Raw genomic sequence first — 18,891 nt, forward strand, 5'->3', positions numbered from 1 at the left:
CTCATGTTGAAATCATGCAGGTCGAGAAAAGAAAGAAAGGTCAGCGTTAGTAATCTGAGGACGAGCGGGTTTCACTTTTACAGTACAAAAGTCGTGTTTAACGGGAATAACAATGTTCTTGCAGCTGCAACTCCAGCAAGTTAAGCACAAGGTTTGAAAGCACTGCACACATACTCATGCAGGTGTGTCCGTGTGTGTGTGTGCAGAGGAATTAAACACCTGCTGGATTACATTGACTCTGACGACCCAGAATCCAGATTAGAGAGAAGGCAGCTGTTTTTCTACAGTGATCACGTTCTTTGACTTTTATGAGTGAGTTTTGTCCTTGTGACCGAAAATATGTGTTGTGCTTTACCTGACATTTCTTTGTGTAATAATTCAGCTGTCTTGCAATGTTATGGAAGTATTTTGTGGTTCAGCTGGTTGTTATCATGCTGTAGATAAAACACAGCCGTGACAGCAGAAGCATCTTTACAGTGTGATCTTCTTGTAAAAAGCAAATGGAAAATATAAATAAGTATAAGGGACAAAAGCAGCAGCAGCAGTGTGCTCTGTAAATCATCTCCCCATGACAGCAGACTGGATTCAAGGGTAAAAACAGGAGTGAAGGATCTGCGAGTTGTTTGTGGAGCCATGTACGTGCAGATGTGGACAGAATCTAAATGACCTTTAAGAGAATCCTCCTGTTGCAGGTTTGCTTGGCAGCCAATTATGTTTAAGAGCTGATCGACATGCTGCACAGGTCCTTCAAGAAGGCCCAAGGTGATGGACAAGTGTGGACTAGTTGTGATGTCGTCCAAATGAAAAAGGACGCCTTGCCCCAAAGCGCATCACCAGATGTTCAATATTCTGCAGAGGCTTCACCCTGTTCAGAAGGACAAGGAAGATTGTGTTATACAGTAAATTATAATGCATAGTGAACAGACAATGCAACACTTGTCAAGATGTTATTGAGTTCAAATGTAATAAACATGACGAGTCAATTGAAATCAGTTCATCAGGCACTTATCTATTGATTCTGTGTAAGTGGAGATAGAGATGTGCAGCGCCTAGTCACAGCTTCCTCAGAAAAAAGAGAACTGATCAGTATCTAGTGTGACTGACATTTGCCTTGTGCAATGCAACATCTAAAAAAAGAAACACAAGATCTTTGGGTGCCTAACGACTTAAAAATGGCTGCAAAGTGCAAATGGATACAGGTTTCATATCGATGCTCAAGTGTATTTAAATCTTCTCATGTCTGAACACAAACCTCTTCTTTTAAATGCATCCATCAGTATTTGGTATTAAAGTCATGGTTATATCTCTCATTGACGCGTTTACACTGGACACATGCCAGTCTCACAGGTATACCCATTTATCTATGACCAACTACATCTAGGATAGACCTTACAAAGTCATTTTGCAAGTGAACCACCACAATTGCAGTTTCTTTCCTTTGACACCCTGACACTCAACTGCTGTAGACCAGAAACACCAAGCTGAAGTTGTGTGCACACGTCTCTCTGCCTGTTGGCGCTCTGTTATGAATGTCCTTTCGTGGTATTCAAAGTCTGATCAGATAAGTGCCTTCACCTAAAATCAGCAGGTTTAGCTCAGCATTCAAATCCCTTTCACACCCTTTAACTACATAAAAAGACAAGATGCAAAGTTTAACTTTATAAACCAGAACCTTTAATCAAAGTATAAACAAAAACAAATGACAAAAGTTGAGGAGTGAAGAACAGAGTCCAAAATGTCCCAGAGTCAACGCTTCTCCTCCAGCTGGTTTGGAATCAATCAGCTCTGGCTCCACTGCCTTTGGTCGATCCGGACCTGCTGGGCTCGAACTCGTCACTGGGGGGGAAGGAGGAAGGGAGGGTCCCGGTCTCCAGCCGCGGTCCCCGGTGAACTCGGGGAGAACCACGTGTGATGGCGGAGTAAGGGGGGGGGGGGGGGGGGGTTTACTTGGACCTCTGCCTCATCTTTCGCCTTTTACGCTTCAGCCTGCAGAGCAACAGAGACGGGACAATACAGAATCTAAGTTTAAAGTGCTTCCGGTCGTCTAATGCAGCGTGGGGCGACACTTATCCGTCAAGAGAACAATCTTACCTGCGCATGCGCTTCTTCCTCCACTGCGGAAACACAAAAACATAGCACTTTTATTATTCCACGAAGTCTTAAATACATCAACTACCCCACAATACTAAACTGAATACATTTAAGTGAATAAATAATGTTGAAACGTGACGATTACGTCGTCTGGGTGCGAATTGAGGTGCAGTGCGACAGAGCTAGCTACAACCGCTATCAAATACATTTATCTTGTCTGTAAAGCAGAAAGTACACACCTTGGCTCGCATGTCGAGTTAGTTTGCCTGTAAACAAAAGGGGTAAAGTGGAGAATTAGATGGATGGATGGAAATACAAGGTGATTACATTGGATACGGACAGGAACATTCACAGCCTAACGTACCGATGGGGCAAAATCGTCGACAAGAAGAACGTCATAAGTCAGCGACTTTGTATTTATATGGGCTGGGTGCCTCGTTCTGATTGGACCGCGGTGGTTCATGGGAAATATAGTTTGGATTAATGTAGACGCGTATAAAGCGAACACGAACCACATTTCACTTTCAATGGACTGTCCATTTTAGGAACCCGATATCAATTTAAATCCTTATTATTTATCCTATGAAAGGGTAAATTGCATTCACAAATAATCTCAGATTTCGTTGAAAAAATACATTTAAGCTTCTAGTTTACTCTAAAACAATATGAAAACAAAATACACACACTATCAAATCCTATAATTATACTTAATCTTCATTGCTAATGTAATATTATAGGTAACGTATTGCCTTTATTGATAAATGCTTTATGTCCTCTCTCATCCCTGACAGTTTTATAATTTTTACTTTACTTTGTCATGTCTAAACACAATATCCTCCTCCTTATATATATAATAAATTTAAAGATATACATGTATTTAAAAATACTATATATTTCAGTTGAGAACTTTATCAGCAGTAAAATTACATTTTGTAATTTTGAGCCCCCAATATTGATCAAGTAATGATTGAAACAGTGATGTTCTGTTTTTATCTTAGGACAATCTGAATATAATTGAAATAAAAAATATGATGATTAATCACCTTATAGTATCATTACTTTAACTTACAAGGACTTGCATATTAAATCCACAATACAATTAGAAAGCAACACACAACAGAGGCAAATAATGTCAGGTGGCTTTTTAATGTTTCCAAAAATAGTCTCTGAAACTGGGATTTGTTTTACAAAAGCATCCATACATTTATCAACTATGGAATTCTTATGTAAACGCAGACTGTCAGACTCAGTGGTGGCACCAGAGGACTGAATGCTTGAACCCGAGGCGAGATGTTCACCATCCACAACTGAGAGATGTTTTTCAAAAAAAATGCTTTACATGTTAAATTACTCCACCGAAGGTTTGGACAAAATGATTCTAAACTGTTAGCTGAGTAACTTCAGTGGCTACAAGTGTACTGTATGATGACACGGAACTAAACAGGAGCATTGTGAATATGTCATTTTACCGAATCCCAAAATGGTCACTAATGATGTCATGCTTGTTACTCGTATGAATGTCATATGGCGTCAGAGTTTAACAAAAGGTGTTACATGTGTTTGCCCGGAGCAAGTTAATGTTCAGTGTGTACGCCGTTGTGTTGGGAACCTCTAACAAGTGATCTGTACGCACAGTTATGCTGGCGCCATATTGTGCAGTCATCGTCCTCAGCTGCATGATCAAACCCATTTTTTATTTACCGTGACCTTCAACTTAGGGTCAGGCAAGTGCTTAAATCTTCCAGTAAGAGAATATGTTGTGGCACAAAGCATCCTCTCGTGTAGTGGAAGTGTGCCTATTATTCTGCCTCAAGGACAGTGAGATTTACTAGGGACGTGTGTGTGTGTTTGTGTGTGTGTGTGTGTGTGTTAGGTGGAGTGACAGAAATGAGGAGCAGCAGCATCCCAGTCTGAGTCGACGGTATCCACCAGAGCTACAGCAGCTAAGTGCCTCAGTCAGCTGGGACAGAAGGATTCTTGATGTCTGTTCTTTGGGTCATCAGATGTCTGTCAGTATTTCACGGAGACAAAATGCTGAGGGTCTATTCTGCAGCTTCACTTTCCACCGGCTGTCCTGTCGCGCTCTCAACCGTTTTTGAGGCCTTTTTGAAACAGAGAAGAGGAAAGTCAGGAGAGGGGAGAGGTGGTGGGTGTTCAGAAAATGACACGCCGTTGTTGTGTAACTCACCTTCTTTTTCTTTTTCTTCTGTGTCTTGCGGCTGGCTGAGCTTTGGATCAAAGCCTTTGGAGAAACAAAAAGGGGACAGAAACAGACCGATAAGCTCGCCGTATATCAACGCATAATAGCTTAAACAAAAGAAAAAGCCAAGTCAGCAAAGAGACTGCCATTAGCGGCTCCATTAGTCTACTCCCTCTTCCCTTAAGGCAGAGGATGCCGAGGCGCATCCGTCAAAAGGCGATTTACCTTCAGCTCCGGATCCTCCACGTCGTGCTCAGACTTGTACAGCTCGGGGTCGAAGAGGCTGCTTGTGATCCGCATTGGTCCGTTGGGCATGAGCAGCACGGTGAACTTGAACTGGGCAACAAACTCACCTGAGGGTACAAAAAAAAAATGCATCCGATCTCACCTTAGAACTTAGAACACACACAACAACAACAACTAACACACAAACATATAGTATCAATGCATAAGGCAGCACAATTGATTGCTCGTATCTAATAATCATTTATCTCTACTTAGAATCAGTGATCAGGATCAATGACATCAGGGGAAGAGAGGTGAGAGGTGGGACATCTGTACAAGCTGATAGATTTGTTTTCAAGCCTTTCCAGAAACGTGCAGACTTTGTGTTATTGTGTCCACATTTGAACAAACTGTCAGGGGTTTTCAGGGTCACCGGAGCTCTGTATTACATCCGTCACTGTCCCACTCACCCTCTTTCTCATGCAGCACGTTGAACGGCTGAAGCAGCGCGTGTTTAGTGCACTCCAACACGCCCAGCCTGGCCTTGCCCTCATCCTCAAATGCTCTGAGTAGAGGGGGAGAGAAATGAGGCATGAAATTAGGAGTCGACGTAGAAACAGTGAGATACGAGAGCTAATTAAAAAGAGCTTCACAAGAGATTATTAGAATTTGTTCTCGTGTCCATGAATGCAACACGAGCCACGTCTGCCCACATTTCATGCAGTTCAATTGAAGACAAATGACCGCATGGCTACAAAAACTAACATCACATATAAGCATTGACAGTGTTTATACACACACACACACACACCTCAGTGTGAAAGGCATGGCATCAAAGCGCCTCTCCACCTCACTGAAGAACATTCGAGAGGTCTTCATCTTCAGGCCGTACACCTTGCTGGGGTCTCTTTTGTACACGGTGGTCCTCTGCCCTGCGTCTTTGGCCTGGAAGGTCGTAAGTGTTTTTAGTTGTGATATTCTAGAAAAATAGCTCCGATTTTATGTGGTAAAGCTGAATCAATATGACTTTTCCCTCTCACCTTCCCCTCCCCGGTGCTGATGAGCACGTCCACGGCGTACACCTCATGCACCTCAAACTCAGCCTTCTCGTGGTCCTTTCTTCAAAAACAAAGCAATTAAGTGATTCGTTAGTCAGAGTGAATATTCATCATGTCAGTCACGCAAAGCTACACCGAACCGATCTCACCTCTGCTGGTCCGTTGGGTTCTGGATAATGGTTTTCTCCCCGTCGCTCACATGCTGTTTGAGTTGATGGGACAGCATGCCTGTGGACGTGAAAGGTGAAAAATGCGAGAAGTTAAATGACATCAAATGACTGAATGCCACTGGGGCTAAAGAGTTCGTCAAGTGTGAAATAGCAGGTGGAAAAACACTCACCCTCGATTGCAGAGCACTTGAATGACTTGGCAATTTTGTTCCAGGCTTCTGTGACCTGTGAGTTCTAAAAGCAGACGAGAGAGGTGACAACTGTTAGGTGAGGTGTGTTCCACGATGGCTCTGGTTTGGTTGAAGCAGGGATCAGGGTGCGGGAGCTTCACCTGGTTTCCTGGTTTGACGAGACGCAGAGCGGCCTCAGCACAAAGGTGAGCCGCTTTGATAACGTCAGCCTTGCGCCCAGTGAGAGGGGATTCCTACAAGGAACACAGAAAGTCAAGAGGGAGAATTATGAAATAAGGAGTTAATAAGCGCAAACTGTGGTAATCTAATGAATCATGTTATAAATAAATGTGTTGTGACAGTGATGACATACCTTGGTCACGCCAACGACAAAGCTGTGAGCCACATTTGAGATGAAGCCATCGACATGCACGCCCAGATCACTGCACACACACACACACAACAGGATAAAATCAGGCACAGAAAGTACAAATAAAATCTTAACCTTATTATTTACCAACACAGGCTGAACGTATCAAACTGCGTCGTATCACATCTTACATTTTGACGAGGTCCCCGTCTTTTAACAAGATGTCGGTGTCGCTCTTCAGAGGGGAGTGATGGCACACACAGTTGTTAACCGACACACACGTAGGGAAAGCAATACCTGTGGAGGAGATAATGAATGAGAACGAGCTAACACACACACACACACACACACACACACACACACACACACACACACACACACACACACACACACGTTGACTTTCTCAATCCAAATCACTGACCTTTCTTCGTATCCTTCTCCTTCCTGAAGACCTTTCCAGTTTCGGCCATGATGAAGCTGTCTCCCTTGCCACACAGGCTGAGCACGGAGGCTCCAGGTGCGGCCGCCTCTACCACGAGCTTCAGGGCCTCTGAGGGGGCGAGAGGGGACGCAAAGCCGTTTGAATGTTATACAGAGTGTGTATACAAGGTGTACCCTTTACACATGGAAGGTACTTCTGATGTTATGACCTGCAGTTAATCACTTTATAAAATCCTAAACTAACTTTATTTACAACAGCAGATCTTCTGCGTAACACATGAATGAACACGTTAACTTTGTAAAGCTCAGGAGCATTAATAAACTATAGTCCTGAGTGCATCTTTAAATGTTGCAGTATATTTCAGTCTAAATGACTAACACGTCAACACTAGCACGTTTAGAGCCACAGTCTGAACATCAGACCTCCAGCCTGTTAACTAAGTCAATCACACTTCAACAGCCTGAGGCAATTTAAGCAAATCCACCCGAAACAATCAGTGCCAAAATAAATGTTTTTTTGTAAAGCGTAAACAATACAAACGCTAAAAAATTTACTACTGCATTGTTTACGTTGAACATACGTTGAATGCATACATTTGCGGCTCATGTAAAGACCCGAGCTGTTGTTGTGACAGTGTGACAGCTCTCCCGTCTCCATTTTGCTGCTTTTCATCATTGCTCAGTTTTTTTGTAAACCCAATACCACGGAGAATGATCCGTCTGACGGTGACTCAGCTGCCGCCCCGCTGACAGCGCATGAAGCCCAGTAAGATGTGACAGCTGCGGCTCTGCTTCACGTCGCCTCATGCTAGCTAGCGAGCATCACTTGCCAGCCATTGTTACGTTAGCAGCTGCGGCTAATGCTAGCTTGAAAGCTAGCTTAGCCATAAAGCTAAGCAGTCGGATATACTCAGCGGGCTAATGTGACAGCAACGGGACGATAAAAGACCACAAGCTACCGACATTGGGTAGCCTAATTTCATACTGAACTTCGCCGGGTCGATCGCGTTACACGGCGGGCCGCTATGTAATAAACAGCTGCTGCGGGGGCACATGGCACAGGTGCTGGCTGGCACGAACAGCCGCTAGCTAACACGATTACTACGTACGGATCTAAACCACCACGCTTGCTTACGATTGGCAATGTCGGCGCCCATCTTGTACTTGGTGACCACCAGGTCATCAGCGATGGTCTGCTCCTGCTGATCCTCATCTCCAGACATGATGGCAGTGTGTCCTCGAACTCTCAGTAACTTTTCCCCCGGTGGATGTCAGTCACAGATGGAACACGCTGCTCTCCGCCCGCCCGTCTGTCTGTCTGTCTGTCTGCGGCCGGCAGCCTGGGACTGCGAGAGCCCGCCCACGGCCAAAGAGCATCTGCGCAGGCAAGATAGTGATCGTCGTTTTGAAAATATGATTTCAAGCACAGATGAAACCATCGACAGAAACAAATTATAAAGACTACAATCTATATGTACACAAAAACATACCATTAGAATAATGGTATATATGTATGTATTTTTTTATTGATTTACATCGCAACAAAATGTACAAGGACACAAATGAATATTTACAAAATATGTTATTTTATTTCCTTCCCTTTATAACATGTAACAAAAGACAGCTTTACACTTGAAAAATATATGAAACAAACTAAATGAAAAATAAATTGTATTTTTTATCATTTCATTCATGACATCATAACATACAAAAAGAAACCTCCCTTTATCATATCAGTGCTACAAATTCCCTAAATGCTGTAACAGTCAAATATATGTGGTGTAAGGTGAGCTGCGCATCATGCAGCATGATTTACCTGATTTGTGAGTGGAGCTTTATGGTTTCACAGTCATCTGCCAACTCACAATACTGATTTTATACTTACATATATACAGTTTTTCTTTGCTGCTTGACCATTAAATGAATTATGCCGACATTTGAGCTTTCAGTTGTGCTTTGCTTGGACTCCCCTCTTAAAGCACAAAACTACACAGAGGAACCAAAAATACTGACAAGCCAAGAGTATCTGTGTTTCAGTCCCAGTCCACATTATTAGGTGCGCACAGCATCTGGCTTGAGGAACAGTCTGCTGTGCCAGTAGTCAGGGTTGTCAAATGAAGCGCTGTTGCTGGGTTCCCCCATGCCAGAACACACCTTGATGTATCCCCCAAGTCCTGCACATCTGCTACTGCCCATCTCCTCAGAAACAGCCCTCACCGTGACTGGGAGGTTCTGGTACTCCGTCTGCTCCCACCCATGGGATGCCACTCCAAATCTGGCCATCTCCTCATACTCCTCCACCTTCACCCCCCCAGCTGTGAGAACATCTGGACTGGGTGTGACCAAACTGCTCAGATCCCCCTGAAGAGGTGTGTGTTTATTTGTGTAACGGTACTTCTCCTCCTCTTCCTCCTCTTCCTCCTCTTCCTCCTCTTCCTCATGCTGTTTTTTCAAAGGCTCTACCACTTGGCTCTCCTCTGAACTGTCTGTCTCCAGTGTCTCTATTGTCCTCTGCTCTAGTGTCTGCTTGACTTGATTCTCTCCCTCCATTGAGTCAGATCTCCGGATGTCCATGTATTCATACCTACCAAGCTTTTGGACCGTCTCTCCTTGGTCGCCCGCAGCGCCGATTGGACTCTCAGGGAGCCCAGAGAGCTGATGTCTACCTGTGGAGTCCCTGTGCTCTTCCACAGGTCCCTCACAATCTTCATTCAACTTTTTACTTACTATTGTCTTGGGTTCCATATGTTCAGCGTCTGTTACTGGTGCATTACAGGTCGGAGAGGATAAAGGTGAGGTGTTATGATTGAGCACAATGGAAGGGTTATCTAGGGGTGAGGGGAAACCTCTGGGTAAGCAAAGAGGAGAAGCAGACTGTTCGCTCATGACTTCATACAGCTGGGTGGGATCTGTGACTGTCACCAAGGGAGACTGTTCATTCCTGGCAGGTCTTGAATTCCTTCGCCCAGAATGAGAGATTCTGGAGACTGTGAATAAATGGAAGATCAAATAAGAAAAAGGGAGAGATTGTATATGGAAGCGTGTATCTGTAAGGAGGAAGATGATTACCTCTCTCTAAGGTCTCAGGTGATCCAGGCAAAACGTAGCCGAAGCGGTCCACCTCCTCCTCATCCTCTGTTGTCCAGACCCTATAGGAGGACGGACTTGAAGCCGTCGACAGCTTCCTGTGCTGGCTGATGGATATGCGGGTGTTACTCCTTTCAGAGCCGACCCTGACCCTGCGATGGCTGCTGGTCAGAAAACCTTCGTCTGATCTCTCAGGTAGCGTCCGCACCGAGTTCAGACGAGTCCTCTGAGACCACAGCTGAAAGGAGAGCAGTGATGAGGAATGATGCAGCAGCCCCATAAAAAGAAATGCTTTTATTTTCAAATGGGACCAGTGGGACACAAATGACACTTTTTAATGTAGCTCATTTCCTGAAGTAGTGATTTGTTGGCAGCACTTGAGGGCTGTTGAAGTTGTAATATTGATTTCCATGTTGCCAGTGGCAAAGTGAAGTAATATTACTGATCAAGGTGAAGCTGCTCTGAGTCACAGTGAGATATACTTCCCTCTTTACTGTGCAAACACAATCCATCAACTGCTTTACAATGTGTGTGTGTGTGTGTTTCTGTTGCACCTGTCGGATGTTGTCTATAGGGCTGGGTGTCATGGGCAGGTAACCTATAGCTCCAGCTTGAGACGCTCCACTCTGCAGAACAGGAAAGAAAACACGTTGCCTTGACTGCATTCTGTTAACAATTGTAGTCAAATAGCTGATCAATTTTACTAAATTTTTTGACTTGACTCTTTACCCTGTAAGAATTAATCCTTGATCGACACAAACTCCAGGAGGGAGAGTGGTGAAGAGGAGGTGTAGCCAAACCACCATCCAAGCCCTCCTCATCTTCATCCTCCAGTTCTTCATCGAGAAGTCCACGCTCTGATTCCCTGCGATGGATTTCCTCTGAGGCTGCCTCGCCTCCCTCCAGCTACAGGATGACATGCAGGTTCACATCAACAGAACTGTGGACTCAAAGTTGTACAGTTGAGTGTAATGATTAACTGTAATGGCCTCACTTTGATGACAAGGTATCTATGTGGGTCCCTTGCCATACGAGTGAAATCACTGGTCAGCTCCTTGAAGGTCGGTCGTATATTTTCATCAATCATCCAGCCTATAGAGAAGAGGATGATAGAAAGTGTGCTATCAGAACATACTGTGCAGATGGGTTATGCCCGTCTCAGTGTGTGATAAAGGCTAATAACTCACACTTAACCATGACCATGTACACATCTATGGTACACATGTGGGGCTGTGACAGGCGCTCGCCCTTCTCCAACAGACTTGGCACTTCCTGCGGCTGCACTGACGCGTAAGGCTCCGCGCCAAACGACATCATCTCCCAGACTGTCACTCCTATCAAGGTGAATAGATAACACATTTTATAATTTTACAAACAGGAACAACTTTAATGTAAATTAAGCAGCGTCAACACACACAAACACACAGGCTCTTACCGTAACTCCAAACATCACTTTGATGGCTGTATCGTCGAAACAAGATGCTTTCAAGGGCCATCCATTTTATAGGAGTCTGGAATGAGAGACAAATTGCAGACATGTGTTATAAATGGCTTGATTCACTTACCAACAGAGACTCTCATCTGTCATTTATCAGCAGTTACTTATGTGTCTAGACCAGCATGAGTCACAATGACCTTGGTGTCAGAGTAGACATATTTCTTATCGTCAGGGTAGAGGAGGTCTGCAACGCCATAGTCGGAAATCTGGACCTGGTAGTCATTTTTTAGCAGGATGTTCCGGGCAGCCAGGTTCCTGTGGACCATGCAGTGTTCCTCCAGGTAGTACATACCCTTTGAAACAACACACACACACACACACACACACACACACACACACACACATGTCACTATTATTCATCTGTGATCACTCATCTCTCCAACATTAATCTTTGTTACGGCTGCAGCTGCACTCACTTTTGCAATCTGCACACACCAGTTCAGGAGGCGTTGTGGGTCCAGGGCGTTTTTGTGGCACCTGATGTGCTCCAGTAAAGACCCCTGGGAGCTGAGCTGGGTGACCAGTTGCAGACTGGCACCTGGGCAGATGCCTAGCAGCCTCACAATATAAGGGTGGTCCAGGCCGCCCATGGACAGCATATGCTGCAAAATTACCAAGAGGACAAAATCCTTTATATTTTATTGACATCTTTGTGATTCTGTGTCTTCCACATGCAATTTTCCCTTTCTCCCAATATTCTTATAACATTTCACACTGTCAAAGGTGTCTGTATTTTTTACAACACTGCAGGAGTGTGTGGTTCTCACATCAGTGATCTCAGTGAAGGTCTGCCTGCCTGAGCTGTCCTGAATTGTCTTAATGGCCACAGGGATCTTCACTGTCTCCCCCTCTGGAGTCCAAAAGCCCTTCAACGCAAATTAAATGTATTATTTAACCAACATGAAAGCATTAGAGAGAGGATGTGATGGAGGAGGGATTCATACCTTGTGTACTGTGCCAAAAACTCCTGATCCCAGAGCTTTGATTTTTTTCAGTTCCGAGGTTCTCAGGATGCGAGCATGAACCTTGGTCCCTTTCTCCCCAGGACCCAGCGGCTCAAAACTCTGCCAAAACATAAGAACATGGCCCAGATGAGTCATTCTGTCAAAGCAAAGGTATATATGCACAGAAGCCTTTGGTCACCTCTCCACTCTCCAGGTATCTCCTCATGGCCCTCTTGCGGCGGATGGCCAGGCCTCGGTGGTACAGCACAGCCAGGAAGAACAACACCAGACAGAGGATGAGGCCAGCTGGGACGCCTAAAGCTATGCCTGTGATCTGACCGCTGCAGGAGGAACAAGACAGAGATGTAGAAGCTCTATGAAGGTTTGACTGCAGAAAGAATTGGAACAATTAGCCTGAATCTCTTATACAAGTCTGATCCCATATCACAATGTAGTGTTTCATAATCACCAGCAGGGGGAAACACTCACCCACTAGCTGCCAGCATTGCTTGCTCTAAACAGTCACTCAACCCTGGTCCAGAGCATCTGCAGTAGATAAAACATAATTATTAGATTCAGGTATTGTGATATAGTGTATGTATACACAGGTACATGAATACACACATAGAGCAGCGTCTCACCCCTGTGTGCAATTGTGGTGACATGGTTTACAGTGACCCTCTTTGTTGGGGTATTTGAAGATAAGACCCCTCTGTCCATCATTCACTCCAGTGGGACAGGAGGACATACAGAAAGGTCCGTCCCTGAGGTGAGCACACGCCACACACTTATCTGCACCCTAGGAGTGCCAAAGACAGGGAAGGACAGATTGAGACGACTGAAAGGACATGGACACTGTGCCACTACAGTTAAAAGACAGTTGCAATGCATTTTATAATGAAATGAAGAGGAGGGAAAACAGAGTCACACACCGGTCCAGTACAGCTCTTCCCAACCTGAGGCTCACACTCTTCGTGGCAGGTGACACACTCACCCTTTGGCCCAGCAAACTCCCTCTGAGCCCTGGGAACACAATAGAGACAGATCAATGAAATGTATATAAACTTATATAAATAATTTACGTATGAAAAGATTCCTTAACTTAGCTTAACTGATGGGAATGTTTCATGTTTTTTTGAAATTTTATGCTCTAAACAGCCACTGACCCTGTGTAGAAATGACAACTGGCCACACAGGTTCCATCCCGGCTGTAGTTCCTACAGGACAGACACTGGTCAGGCCCCGGGCCCCAGCAGCCAGAGTCTGAGCACAGGGGGTCACACACACGGCCCTCTGCCACTGCACACACACACACACACACACACACACACACACACACACACACACACACACACAACATAAGAGGGGTTTCAGGTAAATGTTGCAGCAGTATGTCAGTTGAAAATGAATAAAATAAAAAAAAAATAAAAAAAATAAAAAAATAAAAAAATAAAAATAAAAAAAAAATAAAAAAAAATAAAAGTTAAATAAAATAAAATAAAATAAAATAAAATAAAAGTTAAATAATAAAAGTTTGTTTCTGTCTCTCCTCACCACAATCAGCCAGAGGTCTGTTGTTTCTGACGTCGTTGGGTCGACCTCGTCGCCCTGTAAACACCTGAGTCCAGTTCACAGTGTGGTGGAAACAGAGTTTGGAGTTCTGGCTGATGTACACGCTGCCATCACTGATCTCTCTGAGAGAGCGCAGACCCAGGGAAGTGAGGGTGGGGATGTGCATCACCAGCAGAGAAAACCTCCTGTGTGAGAAGGAGCCGCACAAAGAGCATTTAAGGGTTAAACATTGATAATAGACGCGCACACAGAACGTGTTTCACAGATGGGTGTCAAGCAGTAACACACACATAGACATTTAACATTCTGTATGAACAGCCCTTACTTGTAGAGAGACCTCCCCTTAATGGTTGTTAGGCTGGAAAACACTGAGAGATCATTCAGTTCTTTGGGCCATGACTGAATGTTTAGGATATCTGGGAATTAAATATAAAGTCCATGTTAACAATAGGATTATCACTAAAGGATTATGTATTTCCCAAATATTCCTGCTGTATTTCACAGGCTTCAGCACTTTTATCTTAGGGTTGTTACTTTGCAGGTCAACATGATTAATGTGTAATGTTTGAGTACAAATCTCCAACATGTCATCTTTTTAGAAACACAAGACAGCTCAGTGGCACAGTGATTTTCCATACACATTATGTCAAACCTTAAATACTAACCTGTTATTTCTCTGACAGTGCGGAACACTTCCAGCCTTTTGGCATCCAGGGGTGGGATCTTCTTAAAATCATCTCTGAGGAAGATAAAAAGCTTATTGTCTTCCTGTGTGTTTATAGTTTCACAGTCTAATTGTATCCCCAACACCTTCAATTCTCTGGTTAGCTCTCTTTAATCAACTTGTCAGTGACATTATAACCACCCTACAGAAATCACTCTCTGTTCTGCAGTCAGAGACAAACATTTACCCAAGAATCCCTGTGACCAGGAAGTCGAGGCTGCCCTGGATCTTTGTGCAGTTGATAAAGCTGTCGATGTTGCTGGAGTCCACAGTCTGCCTGTGCTCAGTGCCGGTACCATTACACACTGCAGGATGAGCATGAACAACAATGTTTGCTCTTAGTGACATGGATGATCAGCCTATAGAATCATCAGTGTGAGTGAAAGTGTTTACTGGTTGCAAACCTTTGGGGCAGAGTCCACTGCAGAGCTCACACTGCCTCTGGCCGTCTCTCTCCACCTCGGTTTTCTCCGGCGGACACACTCGCACGCAGGAGCTGCCGTCCACCACGAAATGGGCTGAAACAGACGCAGGAGGGTAAAAGCTTCAGAACAACTCAGGCATGGTGTGTATAACATATAACAGGACCATGTTACACAGGGTGGAGCTACATTACATTACATTACATTACGATCATTTTGGCAGAAACACAAGTCCTGTTACACAGGGTGGAGCTACATAGGGAAATGATCCGATCCAAGTAGGAGTTCACACACACAAATACAGACTGGTCACTCACTGGGGCACTCAGACACACAGATGGATCCGTACTGATATTTGGCATTGGGGTTGGTCTCCATCTGAAACGTGTGCTTGTTATAAATCAGAGTCCGGGGACACTGAGGTACGCAGGAGCCAGAGTCGTTGAAATGACGGCAGGCCTACACAGGTGAATACACACACACACACACACACACACACACACACACACACACACACACACACACACACACACACACACACACACACACACACACACACACACAAATCAGTCATCTCTAAACACAAACAATCCTTTATTTATCATTTCTTCCTTAGAGAGGCACTGACTCACAAAACAGTCCTCGTCTGTGGGGCCTCTGCACCCGGCCGCACACTCTTCGTGACAGCAGTCTCTGGGGCTTGTCCCGAAACATCGGCCGTTACACTGAGGAGCGCACACCATCTTAGTCACTGTAACACGCGGACGAAAGAGAGGTCAGAGGTGAGGTAAGAAAAGAACAAAAGAACCAGAGACAAAAAGAGAAAGATGGACTCACAGGTCTGACACTGGTCTTTATTAGGCCCCCAGCAGTACTCACAAGACTTGTGGCATGAGCCTGAAAGAGAGAGGAAGAGAGAAAGAGATGAAAGGAAGTACCTCTAAATGCCACTCTGATCCGCAGCATGACTATTATCTCAGTGACTTACCTCTCTCTCCATTGTTCTGGATTTCAATGGGAGCGTTGGTGTCCATCATGATATCTTGCCAGAAGATCCAGGGGCCATAACTCAGGTACTTGTTGTTATTAATCTGCACTCCTCCCTCCAGAATCTCTGTGAAGAAGCAGGAGAGACACGATGATGCAAGTGATACACACAGTCAGGAAAAGGCATAGAAATTATCCAGAATGCGAAGGAAACCATGAAGAGCTCCGGACGCATCGCCTCCATCACTTCCTATCCGCCCCCTCTCTTCTACCTGTCAGATTTGCGAGCCCGAGCCCCCGCAGGCCGTTGGATCCGTCCTTGGGATAGTTGAGGAAGACGGACAGAGCGAAGCGTCTTTCGTACAGGTTGTTTCCTCTGATGACCCGCAGCTGCCCGAGAGGAAGCTGCTGAAAGTGGTTCACGGCAATGAGGACGTAGCCGGTGACCTCACGGATCGTCTGCAGAGAAGAAGAGCATCATCCACATTGTAGAGAAACAGTCAAGGTCAGAGTGAAGTAGGGAGAGAGGATGATTGTTTGGTGTTTTTACCCCGAGGAAGGAGAAATCCCAGTTACTCTCTATCAGAGTGATCTCCAGGTTTCCCATGATGATCTCACAGCCGTAGTAGCGCTCCTTGATCAGGTTGTACTGGTTCTCCTGATAGCCTGTGGAGCTCAAACCATTCTGGGTACCGATACAAACCACTAACACACACACAAACATACACACACACAGAGGGAAAAAAGATAAGTTTTAAGAGCTGGGAAGGTTTGGTCAGATTATTGATGATGAAGAGGAGATTTCATTCATCCCAGAAATACAACTTTGCCCTCTATTGACCATTTTTACGGGAGATTTTGGTCTTTATGTGACTTTTCGGCAGTATTACTCATGACGCTGTGTCTGCCGTTGAGTCGTCTGGAGTGTTTTTGATGAGCAGAGTGAAACATGCAGCCCGTGACCCCTGTGCATGGAGCAGTGCAGGCCCGAGGCTGATGGAGTGGAGGGGTGAGGGAACAGAGCTTCCTCACACAAAGTGCTGTATTGTGGCGAAGCTATAAATGTGGACAGTGTGTCCCGCAGTGAGTGACGACCGATGCAGTTACAGACAGTGCTTCTATGTGTTTGTGTCTGTGTGTGTGTGTGTGAGGGGTCTGCAGTGCTGAGATCATAGCAAAAGACAATGAGCCAAGTGTGATTAGAGCATTCTGATGGAGAGAAGGGAAATATCAAGAACGGAAGGAGAACTACACACTTTCTCTTACTGATCGACAAAAGCAGCAGCACTGTCCCACTGTGTGCTCACAATGAAACACCTGCATCAACATCTGCATCTACACCTGCATCATCGAATTCATCGTAAAGTCAGAGCTACAGCATCATAGAGTTGAGCTTCACTTCTTGTATGAATGTTGATGCGGAGAATCCCAAACTTCCTAAACAAACCAAAACACATTTCTGCTATTCGTATTTGCTAAACAATAAATATTTAAACTTACCAAATAAATATAAACAGGCACGAAAACGTGTATGCAAACTTCACACATTATGCTGTCCATGGGTTCTAAATTGTCGCGCCCCAAACATTTGCCAATACCGTGCATGTTCATACCCTGAATTACATTTTGATCAATAGATGAAGTGATTGATTGTTATTGTTTTGGCATGTGGCCGGTGTAGTACATGTTGTTGTCCTCAGTAGTGTTTCACAACATTGGTCAATGCCATTCAGATGTCAACAGGATGTTGATGTCGCAACGTTTTGTCTGAAGTGTGTAAAATATAAAAAATCTTTGAGTGAGCAGAGGAGAAATCTGTTTCTATTCTATTCTATTCTATTTATCGGAGTTATGCTAAGCCTATGATGAATTAGCTACTATTTGGATGTAACAGAAATACAGAATATAAATACATGAATCTATATTCTTAAATGTTTTCATTCATGTGGGAGAAGTTTCAATCATTCAGTCAGATTGATTTTCCAACAGTGTTGCCAGGTAGTGTGGTAGTATGCTGACATAACATACTTGAATACATTTTGTATTAAAAAATATGACGACTACATCCACTGTAAATGTTCTTATAGTTTCCATATACCAAGCTTAAATGTCTCTGACAGTTACAGAGTCGGTGATATTACTGTAATTAAATGGACTGATGCTTTCTGATATATCCATTAATATCTCCTACCTTCATGTGTTTGGGATGATGCCGTCTGCAGACTCCACAATACTGTCACACACAGTAAAATCACTCTCCAGTGCTCCATGTTGATGTGGAATCTGTTCAAAAACATATCACCATATCCTCTTGTCCAAATAAAACGTCAGGTTCCAGGTTCTGTATCAGGATGACGAAGACAACGAAATCCAATATCACCGAGTCAAAGTGAAAAACAAACGCAGATCCTTCTTAGAAATCCTCCAACAAAACGTACGAAATCTTACAAATTACCAAACTAGAAGCGATGAACAAGTGGCAGTTTATTTTGATGCTGGGGTTTCCCTCCCAAATACTGACTTGTGATTGGCCAGGAGCCCAATTTATCTACCAATCAGAGTTTGTTCCGTCATTTTTTTTTTAAAGACTCAGCAGCTGTGATACAATACAGCTGGAGTAAATAGATGAATGTAAATCAAAGAAAGTCAAACATGATCAAGATTTTAGTTTGTATTCTTTCCTACAAAGCCAACAAATATAAAATACCATTTCGATGCCAAGCTGACTACCCCTGGATGCTAATGTTCCTGTAGAAAAGAGAACCGGTGATGGAAAATGTAGATAAACTTGGATGCCTGTGGTCCAAACCTTTTACATGATCATGAATGTGCACACTGCATGGCATTATATCTGCCTTTACGAGCAGTAATTTTGGCTTCATGTTGTCAGCTGCATGTGGAAGCAGAGCCACAGTCAGTCTCAGCGCTGTGA

General features: G+C 44.2%; 2 protein-coding genes and 1 long non-coding RNA gene across 3 annotated transcripts; all 3 read right to left on the minus strand.

Moving 5' to 3' along the window:
- Positions 1 to 1,651: 1,651 nt before the first annotated feature.
- Positions 1,652 to 2,521, minus strand: LOC143013163 (uncharacterized). Its single transcript, XR_012965119.1, has 4 exons — positions 2,456 to 2,521; positions 2,331 to 2,357; positions 2,092 to 2,114; positions 1,652 to 1,986 (listed from the first exon to the last, which is right to left on the minus strand). It is a non-coding gene; the product is annotated as an uncharacterized LOC143013163 (long non-coding RNA).
- Positions 2,522 to 3,218: 697 nt separating this feature from the next.
- LOC143013314 (proliferation-associated protein 2G4-like) lies at positions 3,219 to 8,065 on the minus strand. The gene is made up of 13 exons (XM_076166890.1): positions 7,861 to 8,065; positions 6,706 to 6,834; positions 6,476 to 6,581; positions 6,288 to 6,357; positions 6,076 to 6,168; positions 5,915 to 5,978; positions 5,724 to 5,802; positions 5,557 to 5,635; positions 5,328 to 5,461; positions 4,987 to 5,081; positions 4,517 to 4,644; positions 4,280 to 4,333; positions 3,219 to 4,193 (listed from the first exon to the last, which is right to left on the minus strand). Exons 1-13 carry the CDS (start codon positions 7,946 to 7,948, stop codon positions 4,134 to 4,136), a joined length of 1,179 nt encoding a protein of 392 aa, XP_076023005.1. The 5' UTR covers positions 7,949 to 8,065; the 3' UTR covers positions 3,219 to 4,133.
- A 260-nt stretch (positions 8,066 to 8,325) lies between these two features.
- LOC143013433 (receptor tyrosine-protein kinase erbB-3-like) lies at positions 8,326 to 18,380 on the minus strand. The gene is made up of 28 exons (XM_076167060.1): positions 18,151 to 18,380; positions 16,510 to 16,664; positions 16,232 to 16,418; positions 15,961 to 16,086; positions 15,810 to 15,869; positions 15,605 to 15,723; positions 15,290 to 15,431; positions 14,955 to 15,068; positions 14,738 to 14,855; positions 14,492 to 14,565; positions 14,152 to 14,242; positions 13,809 to 14,011; positions 13,421 to 13,553; positions 13,187 to 13,277; positions 12,896 to 13,053; positions 12,744 to 12,800; positions 12,454 to 12,595; positions 12,255 to 12,374; positions 12,078 to 12,176; positions 11,727 to 11,912; positions 11,448 to 11,603; positions 11,248 to 11,323; positions 11,000 to 11,146; positions 10,807 to 10,904; positions 10,542 to 10,718; positions 10,367 to 10,438; positions 9,795 to 10,050; positions 8,326 to 9,712 (listed from the first exon to the last, which is right to left on the minus strand). Exons 1-28 carry the CDS (start codon positions 18,254 to 18,256, stop codon positions 8,778 to 8,780), a joined length of 4,398 nt encoding a protein of 1,465 aa, XP_076023175.1. The 5' UTR covers positions 18,257 to 18,380; the 3' UTR covers positions 8,326 to 8,777.
- Positions 18,381 to 18,891: the final 511 nt, after the last annotated feature.

Source organism: Genypterus blacodes, unplaced genomic scaffold (genome assembly GCF_046128005.1).
Source record: "Genypterus blacodes isolate CSIRO-AG114 ecotype Tasmania unplaced genomic scaffold, CSIRO-AGI_Gbla_v1 ptg000156l_1, whole genome shotgun sequence".
In the NCBI taxonomy this organism is placed as follows: domain Eukaryota; kingdom Metazoa; phylum Chordata; class Actinopteri; order Ophidiiformes; family Ophidiidae; genus Genypterus; species Genypterus blacodes.